Here is a 12,921-nt window from a genome sequence, read left to right on the forward strand (position 1 = left end):
ATTTAATTAGTTTAAACAACGTTCATGAAATGGAATGAAAGCAACGTGTCAAAGGTTGATTAGGACATGTGCTTCCACATGGTCTTCTGCACTCTGCACCGGTTAAAACCTCAATCCGAATTTATTAATTCGTATTATTACCTCTAACTTATTAGGGAGTATCTTTAATTCTTTATACTACCTCCATTACATATTATTTGCAACGATTTGACATAAAGTAGAGAGGAAAAATGTCTAATCGTTGCAAATAATATGTAACGGAGGTAGTACAATTATACAAGTACAGATACTTTCATAGCTATTCCAAAAAAAAAAAAAAAAAAAAAAAAGGTAAATTCACACAAGTAAAAATCAGGTGAATTGATCGAACTTTGACTATATGTTGAGTATGAAATTTTTGTTCAAGTTACTATTACATCTACATAAATTATAGCATGCAATATTGAGCTAAGCTATGATGTTTTAACTATGCTTAGGTAGTTAGTTGAGATATGTAATTATGATATAAACCATTGGATAAATTCGTAGTGTTTAGACTTCAAAATGAAATTAACAGGAATAACATAATCGTAAGTCGTAACCATAGACGGCAGCAGTACAATAATTGAAATTATAATTCTTGAAATGACAATGAAGAAAACCTACAAATAAAATACAAGAAATACTTGTATAACATTTCAACCATTGCATCACTTGGAAAACTTCAATGCTGAAGCACAAAGTCATCAGATATAATATGCACTTTTGGGGTCAATTTCATATTTCAAACCAATGTCAAAATCGAAACTTTAATTTATAATTAGACTGCTGAATAAAGTCATAGATACCTTCTTAAGAAAAGATAAACAAATGAAGCAACAACATAGCCAAAATAAATTCAATCATGCCTTTGTTGAGGATACTGTCATCTTCAGATGCCACAAACTTGTAGACCTGATCAATAATATGCCATGTACTAAAAAACTACGACAGAACACATTATTGTACAAAAGCAAGCGAGCGACAATGGCGGAAATATATACATCACCCTCTTTAAAACACTAATAACCAAAGCAGCCAGAGTCACTCTGTAACAGGCTACTTTGTTGAGATGTTATCAGTCTCAAACTCTCAACACTATACTGCATCATTCATCCGCGATGCATATCAAAGACAGTGACAAGATAAAAACTACTCTGTACCTTCAACAAAGTATTGTGTTAATTAATCATAATTATAAACATTAAAGAAAGGTTCTTATTACAGTTTCTATAGTAAATACTAAATAGAGATAATAACGGAACAAATTACCATCAGAAATCACGAGTCAGCGAAAAGCATAAACAATTTTAAGTCGATCCTAAAGTGAACTCTATTATCTCAAAATTCTCAACCTCAACCAGTTGTATAGTTACAACTGAGTTGTCTGAGTATATGACTGTATCGAGGGGTGTATTCAACCTAACTTATTAGATATAACTCAAAAGTAGCATTTGCTACCAAGTTAACTGTTGACGTGAAAGTCAGAATGTGGTTATTTTCTAACAAGCAAGCTTTGTATATTTCACAGCTCAAACCGACTCGACTAAGCTTAACCCAGCTGATGGGTCTCTAAATGAGTACCTTTCACTGCCTTTGACACTGGAGCAAAACAATACATGTTCCTCTTTTAACGAGATATTGTCTCCAACCACTGAAACCCAAGTTTCTACCACCTTTGTTATTCTACCGTCCGTTAGATCAACCACGGTGAATACACGAAGTGAACCTCCCAAGTCTAGAGGTTTCACCCTTGGTACAATGGCGCCGTTCAAGTACATGGTGTTGTCACTAGCAACGAATACCATCTTACGAGAACCCCCATCAACCATTTCTTTATGCATGTGCCCAAACACTACCAAAGGGATGGAATAAGTACTAGTCTCTTTCAAAGGAGAGATCGCTTGTTCCAAATCTGCATGATACATGTTAACTTTTCAGCTCATTATATCCATGTCTACATCAATATCCATGCCTATGAACTTCCTCTGTTTTTGTTAGTTGCGACATAGCAAAACACACAGAAATTAAAGAGACCAATGTGAAAGGTAGAGGTGGTTATTGGGTAGGGTAGCCCAATAATAGGATCAGGCCAAGCTTAAAGGACTTTTAATGGACAGGGCCTTCAATGGACAGGGTCCTTATTAGACAGGGTCAATATAGGGTCAAAATGTTTTTCCAATTTAATTGATAAAGAAAATAGATAATGTAAAAATAATTACATAGATAAATTTATATTCATATATACTTACCAATGGCTTTGTCCAATATTTTTTTTAATTGCTATTTTGTAGGCCCGCCTATTATCGACCCGCATTGGCCCAACCCAATATCGACCCTATAAAATGTGACCCTCTTTGACCCGACCCACAACCGACCCGCACCGACACTGACCCGACCCGCCCAATAACCAGGTCTAGTGACAGGGAAGTGATAAAAAACAGAGTCCATGTGATGAGAGAACACCCAGGTACAAAAATACAAAAAAGGTACTTCATAAAGCAAACATTCAAGTAATTACCTATATATTATGTTCATGATAGTTCGTTTATGGTAGTGAATGGTCTAGCACATTGAAAAAATTAATTGGATGAAATGTAAGAAATTTGCCTTTTCAGATATTCAAACCTTCATACATTAGTGAGATGTCAAACAACTCACCCAAACCCCAGCATCAATGCACTTTAAGACAATGGCATGGTGTGATTAATAATTTTTCAAAGTTGGAGAACGTGGACCTATAGCTGGTATTCAAATTCATATGGGAACGAGGGGAAAATGGAAAGGACAGAGAGTACAGAGTTGGCTCATAAGTAACCCAGCCTAAAATCAAGACCCAACCTGTTAAACAGATAGAACGTTCTTTTTGGTTGATTTTAAGTACTTTATTCACTTTTTATTATGTTGTGAAAGGTCAGATTGGACCAGACAAATCGATCTGATCACCCAATTAATCTATCTATAACTTTATACTAAAAGCGAAACCAGGAATGACATATGTCATCTCCTGGTTAAAAATTTTCCCTCCAAAAGTTTTTTTTTTTTTTTTTTAATTTTTATTTTTTTGGCCAAAGCTTCTTAGAGAAGTTTTTAATACAAACTATGCAATAATATTTCATTTCCTATTTGATAAGTTTATTCTATTTGTACACATTCAAACAAAGATATTCCTTATTTTTATTTTATACAATAATATGTAATAATAGTTTGCTATCTATAACTTTGTAATGTAATTCATAGTTATTTTTTATTAGTCGTGCATATATTATTCTCTCTGTTTTCTTTAGTGTGATAAATTTTTTTTTTTTAATTTTTTTTTTGTAATTACAGAACTTTCATCCTATTTTGCAATTAGGTTTAATTTTTTATAATAAAATAGTAGGGTAAAACTAATGATAAGTATTAAGTATTAAAAATTACCGTGCATGGCACGGGACTTAACCTAGTAACACACTAAAAAATAATATGGCCAAGAACCAGTAAAAATTAGCAAGAACTGGTTGAGCCAAACTAAATAAAAGTTTCTTATATTTAAAAACTTCTGTAGAACTACTCATTTTAATTACAAAATGAGTAAAATGGTTTTTGAAACCCATTGAACTGGTTGCTCATTGGACAGTTAGGGCCCCATGTGTTCCCTGCCATGTCTGTTGTAATATTTTATTAATTATAAACATTATGGTTTTTGAAACCCATTAGACTGGTTGTTCATTGGACAGTTAAGGCCATATGTTCACTGTCATGCTCGTTTCATTATTCTATTGGTTAGTATTTTACTGAAGGTTGCGAATCTGATTGTCATATTCAATGTTATTATATGAACACAAACCATTTCACTTTTCCTTCATAAATGAAGAATAAAAATGTAACAGTTAAATTCACATGGTAAACATTTTACATTTGCATATAACATAGACTTGCCTTGTATTACACTGAGCCGACTGTCTAACCCTTCTTTAAAAGTTAGATTTGTTAGTAGTTTATTCACTTATTTGCAGAGCTCGGTCTTAGTATAATACTCAAATACTGAAAATGCAAAGTAACATATTCCTGCAACTAAAGTAGTTAAACAGAAAAATTATCCAAACTAAGAAAGTGAGTTAACCTATCAGATTACTTGAACCTCAAAAGTTTGGAACAGGTTAAGCATTTCATCCCAATCTGAAAGAAACTGGACCTTAAAAAAACCAAAACACGAAGGACCCAACCCAACCCGACTGTACAGGACTAACTCCATCATCCTCAATCAGTCATCTCCACACTCCAACCCATAGAGAAAAATGCAAAATGAGCACATATGAAAGTAACATTTACACTAGGTTTTACCTGGATCCCCATTGTCTCCACCGCCTTCCCAATCTTTGCCACACATGTCATCCACACTTGAACCAAGACCTGCACAAGCAAGTATCCAAAAGTTCAACAAAATTACCACTATTTCCAGCAAAAGTCTTTAAGCTCAGCTACCTGTTGGCCCATTATGTGAGAGAAATATAATTGAGTGGTCTTCTGGAGTTCCGATAGCAGCCACATGAATTTTTTGTGCACTTTCTTCCATGTTTTGGACTCCATATCTGACATCAAATCATTAATCAAAAGCTACATATAAAAGCTTAACAACTCTAGCAATTTTATCCGAAAAAAAAGTCAAATCGACAAATGCAATTATATCAGTGCTCTTTACATGGAATCAAAACTTGTGTCATGATTAGACTTAATGATATTATCAATTTGATTTGGTTCCCTCAAAACAATGCTTAAGTGTCAAAAGTTCAGAGTTTTAATTCCTGCAAAATACCTAAACTAAAGGGTCCAAAAAGTCTATAACAATGGAATGAGGCTATGTAACATTGCTTTCTTTAAATTTTATCTATTACGATTGTAAGCTACTAAAATACCAACTTCCCAAACAAATAACAATCTCAACGTAGCAAAAGATAACAGAAGAAAAACAAGGGAGTTACAAATTCACATGATGCAAAATGATGTTAAGCACGATGATGCTCCACTACACTTCATAACGAAAATGGGGTACACTTTGTCACCAAATGGTCTAAGTATTCACAGCAACTTTCACACCCCTATCCCCCAATGGTCTGACATCACTATCACACTATGCAGATAAGAAAAGTCTCAAGCATTCAAATAGTCCTGAAAATTTGTCCATAAGCCAAGGGTGCAATGAAGTTCATCTGAACCAGGAATCTTATAGAATGAGTTCAAAAGAGATATGTCAAAGCCAGTTAATGTACCTCCACAAATCATTCGTGATAGATTGTCCAAAAAGGGTCAGATAGTCTATCTTTCTCTCTTAACTATAATGAATTGCTCATGAAAGATAATTTTTATTGAGAAAACTTATACAACTACGAATTGCAAGAAGATAGAAAAAAGAAATTAAAGAAGTACAAGAGACTCTGCATAACAATGAATAATAATATAGCAATACCACAACCAACATGAAATACTGAAATGCATAAGAAAAAAAATAGAACTACCAATCAAAAATTTGCTTTCATATTATACCTTGCTTTTATAAGCTTTTTCCTGAATAACTTATCACCTCCAAGAGAAAATGGTCTCCCACCTACAACACTAAGCTTTAATTTGGGGAAGTCCAAGCGTCCATATCCAACATGCGCTTCACCTAACCTAAATGTTGATCAGGGGTAAAAGAAATCATTCCATCTTATCAAGCAAATTGTTCCAAAAATTAATTGGTCCAACACTAAGCTTTAATGAATGTTTGATATACTTCATAGACGAGAATATCCATTGCCTCAACAAGCCTAAGATCTCTTTCTGTAAAATCAAGGTGATCAAGCAATGAAGCAAAGGGGCAGATTAACAGTTACGAAACACATGTTAAAGCTTTAGACCGACTCAGCACAGAAGCTTCACTGGCAGCAATTTTTCCTCCTTCCCCAACCATTCATTCCACCTTTGCATTTTTTCACAATACATCATAAAAAGAAATTTAAAAACCATCCAATTTTCCAAACTCTATATTTTCGTTTACAGAAATTTATTTCACTCATCTATTTCCTTCAATATTTCCTTTCATTTTACAAGGTTTACATTGTAAATTATGGAGAATGAGCCTCCCTAAGGCGACAGTCATTATAATGGAAGATCTTCCAGTAAAGGAACATTTTTTTTCCCCCAATGCAAAACACAAGTAGAAAAACTCACATACAAGACACCAATTTAATGCTTGATTTCAAAGTAAAGGAAACTACAATAGCCTTCTCCATCCTCTATGATTCTCCTATCATTTTTGGTAATAGAAGATAAGAGAAGCACCAAAACACCATTACAGAAGATTTAACAAAAGTGGCCGATTACAATAACAAATTTTCTGTAGAAACATAGAGATCAAACATGCTATTATTTCTAGGGTCATGAGCGTTGGGATTCAATTTTCAGGCAGGAATATAAGACAAAACTATTGAAGGAATAAAGTCTCAAACATGCTGTTAAAAAAAACTTAAAACGGCTCATGTACTTACGATTCCAGCTGTAGCTGAACTCCATCTTTCATCCTAGCATGTAAAGGTAAGTCAATAATTAGTAAAAACATGAACTAGCAATAACAACTATATAATAGACTAACTTTAGGAGGGGAAATTTGGAAAGTCTAGTATTATTAGGTTAATAGTCTTTAACCTTAGTATAAAATAGAGAGAAGGGAGAAAGGAGAAAGTAGGCAGAATTTTGGAGTGAATCCATTAGAGAGTTGTGACCTCAAGTCACTAATTAGAGTCAAGGAGGGACTTTCGAAAGTGTTTTTACTGGTGGTTTCAGTGAGGCAGAGTATTAACCTTATAGACTTCCCATATTGCACCTCCTAAAGTTAGTCTATTACAAACTAGTGATGAACTGATCAATACAATATATATCAACAGAGAGCATTTACATATGGAGAATGAAAGTCAGAATTAATAGGGATTTTATTGATTTCCTGCTACTCATCTAACACGATGTGTATCTATGAGGCCTAATCATAAAAAATAACAGTTATAATACTCAGTGTGGAAGCTGAACTTACTTCTTCGAGAACTTATAAGTAGACCAGGAATCATGATTTCCAAGTATTGCTGCTTTAGGCATGTCTACCTTTTCCATGCTCCTAACAAGTTCAACATTCTCATTGCCAAAGTCACCTAATAATCAATATGAAGGAGGAACCCCCTTTAGATGGATGGACAGAAAGGCAAATAGATTGAGAGCAAATTAAAAGCTAGAATGCAAGTTTATCAGCATATCTTACCAGCCATCACACAAGATAGAAGGCAGTATACCTCGAGGACATTAAAGAGTTATTATAGATACAAAAAATAAATAGCAAGGACGGAGTCTTGCCTGTAAAAAGCACCAGCTCTGGCTGCAGTAAACATAATTAATTGTTAGACTTACACCTCTTATGAAAATAAGTTCAGTTTAGCAATAAAAATTTCAAAAGAACTGAGCCTAATCTTAATAATAAAGGAGATTTTATCCAGCTGAGTCCAAAATTGAAAACCAAATTGACTTATTCCAGGTATTAAAAGTTTCAAAATTCAGGGATCCAACACAAACCTTGCATTCCTATTAAATTCTTCTCACATATCCAAACAACATAGCTCCTACTTCCATTCATCCATTTCTAATGAAGTTATGATAAAGGATAAACGGTGCAATTGGGCCTAAAGAAAACAGTTTAGAAAAAGGAGAGTTTTTGCATCTTTGCAGCCTCTTCACTCCAACATATGTTCTTCCTTTTTGTAAAAGCCCACTTCTAAATTTCAAAAAAAAAACCTCTTACCAGTCTACAGGCCTTCCCCGTCCCATCCTTTGAGCTCACTGCCCAACAGAAAGCTATTTTCTCACTGCAGCTCTTCCCTCTTTTTAAAAATCTCATCCCTCCCATCTATGGCATTCTGTTTCATATCTCATATGAATTATATGAGCCTGAAATGCTGCTAAATTATGTAGTCAAGATAAAGCAAGCATATGGATTCATTGAATTTGTTTTATATATACGTGTTTGGATCCGCCTCCACTAAGAAAGACATACGTTGAAATTAAGTCCACAAGAAAATAAGAAGAAAAAAAAAAAGGAAAGAAAAATGAAGTGGAGCTTTGTACAACAACAACAAAGCCTTAGTCCCAAAATGAAGCAGAGCTTTGTATATCTAAAAAGGTAAAAAGGTAAAGACATTGATGAACAGATAGAAGCGGTGTGTTTACCTGCAAAAATTTGAGCGCCTTGTAATCATGCTCTAGTTCCCAATCCTCATGCTTCATAAGAATAAAAGTAGTAAGTGTGACTGTGTGAGGAAGGTGTTAAAGAAGAAAAAGGACAGCACTTAACAAAACATCAAATAAAACACAAAGAAAGCTTGAATAAAAGGACTCCTCAACTAAGAAATTTACAAGATATGAATTGAGAATAAGAGAAATACTGTGCGTAGATAGTGATAAAAAATATAAGAGAGCTTACAATGTCTCCAACAACCACGATTCGAAAAGATGAATGCATAGAGGACGTAAAAGAATGGTATAGGGAAGCCGGAGAGGGACTCTTAAACCAAGGTCTGTTCAGTGCACAGACCCTGTCTTCCTTGACTGCAGAAATCAACATTATCCATACATTAAGCTCAAGAAATCAACATGGAAGCTGGTAGCAATAGCTATATATCCCAGCATTGCTACCACCCCATGTACCATCCCTGTGTAGGCGCTTAGAGACCCAGCCCAAAGATGTTGAAAAGTTCGAATTCCAAGATAACGTTGTACATCATTTATTATCTAGGCTTTTTTTTTTTTTTTTTAATTTCCCATTAAAATGCATCCATATGAGTATAAGAGAATGAAGCACAGATATTTTATATATTTTAAGTATAATTCAAGAGATTTGAACTGTCTTAGATGCATGTCAAAGTTTGTAAGCATAGCTGCATTCAGCAAAACTTCCAATATTATTGGTTAGAAGAATTATCCCTACAACTTAAGAACTGAACCAGATATCTACAGTTTAATTTTGTAATAAGGGAACTGAAAAGAATGGAATCCCATTTTGAGGACAGCGCTGTGACATAAAGTAGTCTGTCTCCATAGAACATGATACGATACTGTAAAATGGGGCAGTCTACTACCATTATACAAATATTAAAAATAAATAATTATATAAAAAGAAGTAAACAAACAAAAAAATAGTGACATCTAGAAAATAGGATTGACAGAACACAATAAAAGTGATCAAAAGCTATTTGTTACCTTTCACCGATTTAGCTAATGGCTCATAGAGAGGCCTCATGGCCCGAAACAACAAGACTTCCTAGTAAAAAAATGAAACCAAAAAAAAAATTAGATAAAATATATCTATATAAAAAACTAGTAATCATTTCCCTTCCACCAAGACAGTAGACATTCATCAACTACACCTAAATATGCACTTAAAATAACAATCTGCTTGCAAACACTTATATGCAAAGATTTGGTTGGGAAAAAAATGGGGGGATTGAAAATTCATGGGAATTTAGAAATGGGGGGTTTGTTTTGTTGACTATAAAAAGTGATATATATAGGAATTGCAAATTCATGGGAATTTCCAATGCCTACAAAGCGTAGAAATTAAATTACCAACCTCCCCCCCCCCCCCCCAGTAACTCAAAATCTCCCTGACTTGCAAATTCCTTCTTAACAACCAAACAAATTTAAGCAATTCCTAGGAAATCGAACGTTTGATTTTAATTTTGAAATACAATTGCCTATGAGAAATAAGTTCCTAATATCAGTGAGGGAGAATAAATTACTAGAAATGTTAGCTTTATTAGAAATTCTGCACAAGATGTTAAGGACAGAGTAACGACCACCAGTAGGCAACTAAGAACTAGATCTCCCAGCTTAGCAATGGACAGATTGGACACAAAACATTTCATTTGAGTTTCAGGTTTACAATTTACAAGGCCTTATTTTATTTTGTAAAACAAATCCCAACTTATTAGCCTACAACATCCATAAGTAATTAGATTATTTGAGGTGCATTAAGTTTTGTGATAACCTTGTGTAAAACAAGACAATGGCTCTGTTCAAGTGCTATATGCTATAAGGACATCCCTGATTTTACAAAACTAAAATGTAACAGTAAAAGCCAATGCGGGTGGCAAATCCAGTAACCCCAAGCCAAGTTTCACAGCCTGCTAAATCCCTTTTCAAAATGCTGCAGAAGCTAACTACAGTAGCACATTAGGAAATAGGAACATTGATTGCTAAAGGTTACAACAACCATCCTAATAAATCCCAAGACCAAAGCAATGAATGATATTTTCATACAAAATTAAAAATACTTTCAAATGCAAAACTGAAATCAAGTTCTTAGAATCTCCATACCTTTTCTGCAAGCAAGTTACGCCCACTGCTCCCCATTGATATTAGTCCCCATTGGAATGTCATAGGTTGAACCCCAAAGGAAGAACAAGCAGCAGACGAAACACATAACACATATCAGTCAGTGGTGACAAGCATCCGTTGAATAACATAATATATAATAAACATCAAGCACAGATACATGCAAGAAACAACTTAAGAAATCAAAATCACCCATATTAAGCTCTTGAAAAACTTCAACCATAATTACAAGATCCATCCATCACCTACAGAAGATTAGTATTGTTTGAAATTTGAATATCCAATCACAAATCCAATTATCCTAATTGCAATTACCAAGAATATTACTAACATCATCTGCATGACAACATGTGTAGATGATAAATTCAAACAAACCACAACAACACCTTCATAACAAATACCACATAACTGAATATGTATGTCACTTATTTACTTAGTAACATGCTTTGAAAAGTAATAGGTAATGGTTACCTTACACGGGCATATTGTGACAAGTATGGCACGCTCCGAAACATCAACTCAAACCTTTAATATGAAAGAGTGCAAAATCAGCTCTATACTCTACTTAGTTTGCTAAACTCTAATTAGTGTGCTAATCTTCATTAAAATGGCTAATCCAAAAATTTATGCCTCATTATTTCTCAACCTTTATGAATGCAATTACACTACTTTTTTGTACAGTTATGATGTGCTCCTTGATGTGAATTAGACTCGAGAAATTTATAAAAAAAAAAAAAAAAAAAAAAAAAAAAAGCAACACATTAGCAACCAAATTGAACTCAATTATGTAAATTGGACTCGAAAATGATATAAAATTGCTAAAGCTTTCAATTATCAACGTAAATTGCAAATAGAAAATGTTTCGGGTGAAAACAATGGGGCCTTGCCGAAGGCCCGCTGAAGTGGCTGAAGACTGGTCCGGTCCAATTGGTGCTGGGCCGAAGGTTTCCTGCACAACTAAAACACGTAAACTGGCCTCGGGGGTGGATCCGAGGAAGACCCCTCCGATGCCGAAGTCAAACAGTGTTTAGAGAGAAAGCTATGCAAGAGGTTTTATTGCTTGAGGCTTTGTGTGTTATCTTTTTACAAATGAATGAATTGAAGGCTTTTATACCTTTGCACATGATGAGAGGAGAGCCATTGGGCCTTGAAGTAGCCATGGGCTGACCCTGGCAATTCGGACCAAAGGGCTCTTGGTTGACTTGGCTTGATTGGAGGCTCGGGCCTTGACCTTGGAATAAGAAGTCATTTAGTGATCAGGCCCAATAAGATAATTGAACCCAAATACATGACTAGGCCCAATTAGATAAATTGGACCCAAACAACTTGCCCCCCAGACCCGATTTGGAAGGATGACGGGTCGGGTTTGAATCCAATAGGAAATGGAGGGAAGTAAATGATTTAATTAAATCAAAAGATTTAAATTTTTAAACAGTTATTAATTAAATAACTGTAATTTGGATAATTAACAGGAAGTGGAGTGGATAGTGGGCGGTTAATCAAGAGAGAGAGTGTTTAACGGTTAATTAAGGAGGCATTTAAGAGAAATTTGAACTTTTCGACCTTTGGGATTCTCCTTCCTGGAATTATAAGGTCTGATTCGCATTTCAACCTCATTTCTTCACCAACTTACACTCGAATTCTCGCGCAAACCCATCTTCGCTCTGAATTTCCAGCGTACCATTTTCGAATCCAAGTTCGAGACTCAAATCCATCGCTTCCACTGATTTGACCGGCGTATTCCGACCAATTTGAAGGTAATTTTCTCCGAGTTTTTTCGATTTTCTTACCCTTTTTTAGGGAAATTCTTCTTCTCCCTTCTTTCCTTCTCTGAATTCGATTATGGCTCGAGAAAGGAGGCGTCAGTCGGGTCGACGGGGTCAGGCTAGGGATCCCCGTGATCGCGCCGACGTTTGGAACGGGGAACGAGCCGGTGAAGACCCGGAAAGAGGGATTCCGGCAGTTCCTTTGAACGCCGCGCCGCCTCAGCAAGACGCCGAGGTCGGCGAGGCGGAGCAACCTGAGCAGAGAGAACAGGCTGGGCAGGCTGAGGATTTGCCCCCTGTGCTCTGGGACCTGCTTCCTGGGCATGCTGAATGGAAGGACGCCGAGGCCCAGGACGCCATGGTGAGAAATACCCCCTACTCATGGTGGGTTCGGCATGCCGAAACCTACCGATTCGCCGAGCAAATTGAGTTGCACTACGGCATTTTTGAAGAGGATGGGCATTGGTGCCGAATGCCCTCGCCGACTGACAGGATTCACCGTCCCCCTCCTGGGTATGTAGGGGTGTACACCCGGCAATTGCAATACGGGCTTCGGTTTCCTTTGGATCCCTTCGTCAGGGACATTTTAATAAAGTACAGGATCTCCCTGTGCCAATTAACACCCGTTAGCATTCGGCGGGTGATGACTTATCTCTGGGTGTGTCGGTTTTTTGCTGTTGAACCGAATTTGCACTGCTTCCGAAAGATGCATCAGCTAGTGCAGAACCTCCAGAGCGTGTACGGC

At 35.8% G+C, this 12,921-nt stretch overlaps 1 protein-coding gene across 3 annotated transcripts; it reads right to left on the reverse strand.

Moving 5' to 3' along the window:
* Positions 1–1,537: 1,537 nt before the first annotated feature.
* LOC145581897 (uncharacterized) lies at positions 1,538–10,629 on the reverse strand. 3 transcript variants are annotated; one of them, XM_081638941.1, is made up of 10 exons: positions 10,393–10,629; positions 8,501–8,625; positions 8,248–8,298; positions 7,381–7,402; positions 7,067–7,181; positions 6,528–6,560; positions 5,545–5,670; positions 4,486–4,592; positions 4,345–4,413; positions 1,538–1,933 (listed from the first exon to the last, which is right to left on the reverse strand). In XM_081638941.1, exons 2-10 carry the CDS (start codon positions 8,537–8,539, stop codon positions 1,551–1,553), a joined length of 945 nt encoding a protein of 314 aa, XP_081495067.1. In that variant the 5' UTR covers positions 8,540–8,625; positions 10,393–10,629; the 3' UTR covers positions 1,538–1,550. The 3 variants fall into 3 exon arrangements, with proteins under 3 accessions (XP_081495067.1, XP_081495062.1, XP_081495074.1); XM_081638936.1 differs by lacking the exon at positions 10,393–10,629 and having other exon boundaries at positions 8,501–9,546; XM_081638948.1 differs by lacking the exon at positions 10,393–10,629 and having other exon boundaries at positions 7,289–7,402; positions 8,501–8,574.
* Between the last annotated feature and the right edge of the window lie 2,292 nt (positions 10,630–12,921).

Source organism: Chenopodium album, chromosome 2 (assembly GCF_948465745.1).
Source record: "Chenopodium album chromosome 2, dcCheAlbu1.1, whole genome shotgun sequence".
Taxonomy (NCBI): Eukaryota; Viridiplantae; Streptophyta; class Magnoliopsida; order Caryophyllales; family Amaranthaceae; genus Chenopodium; species Chenopodium album.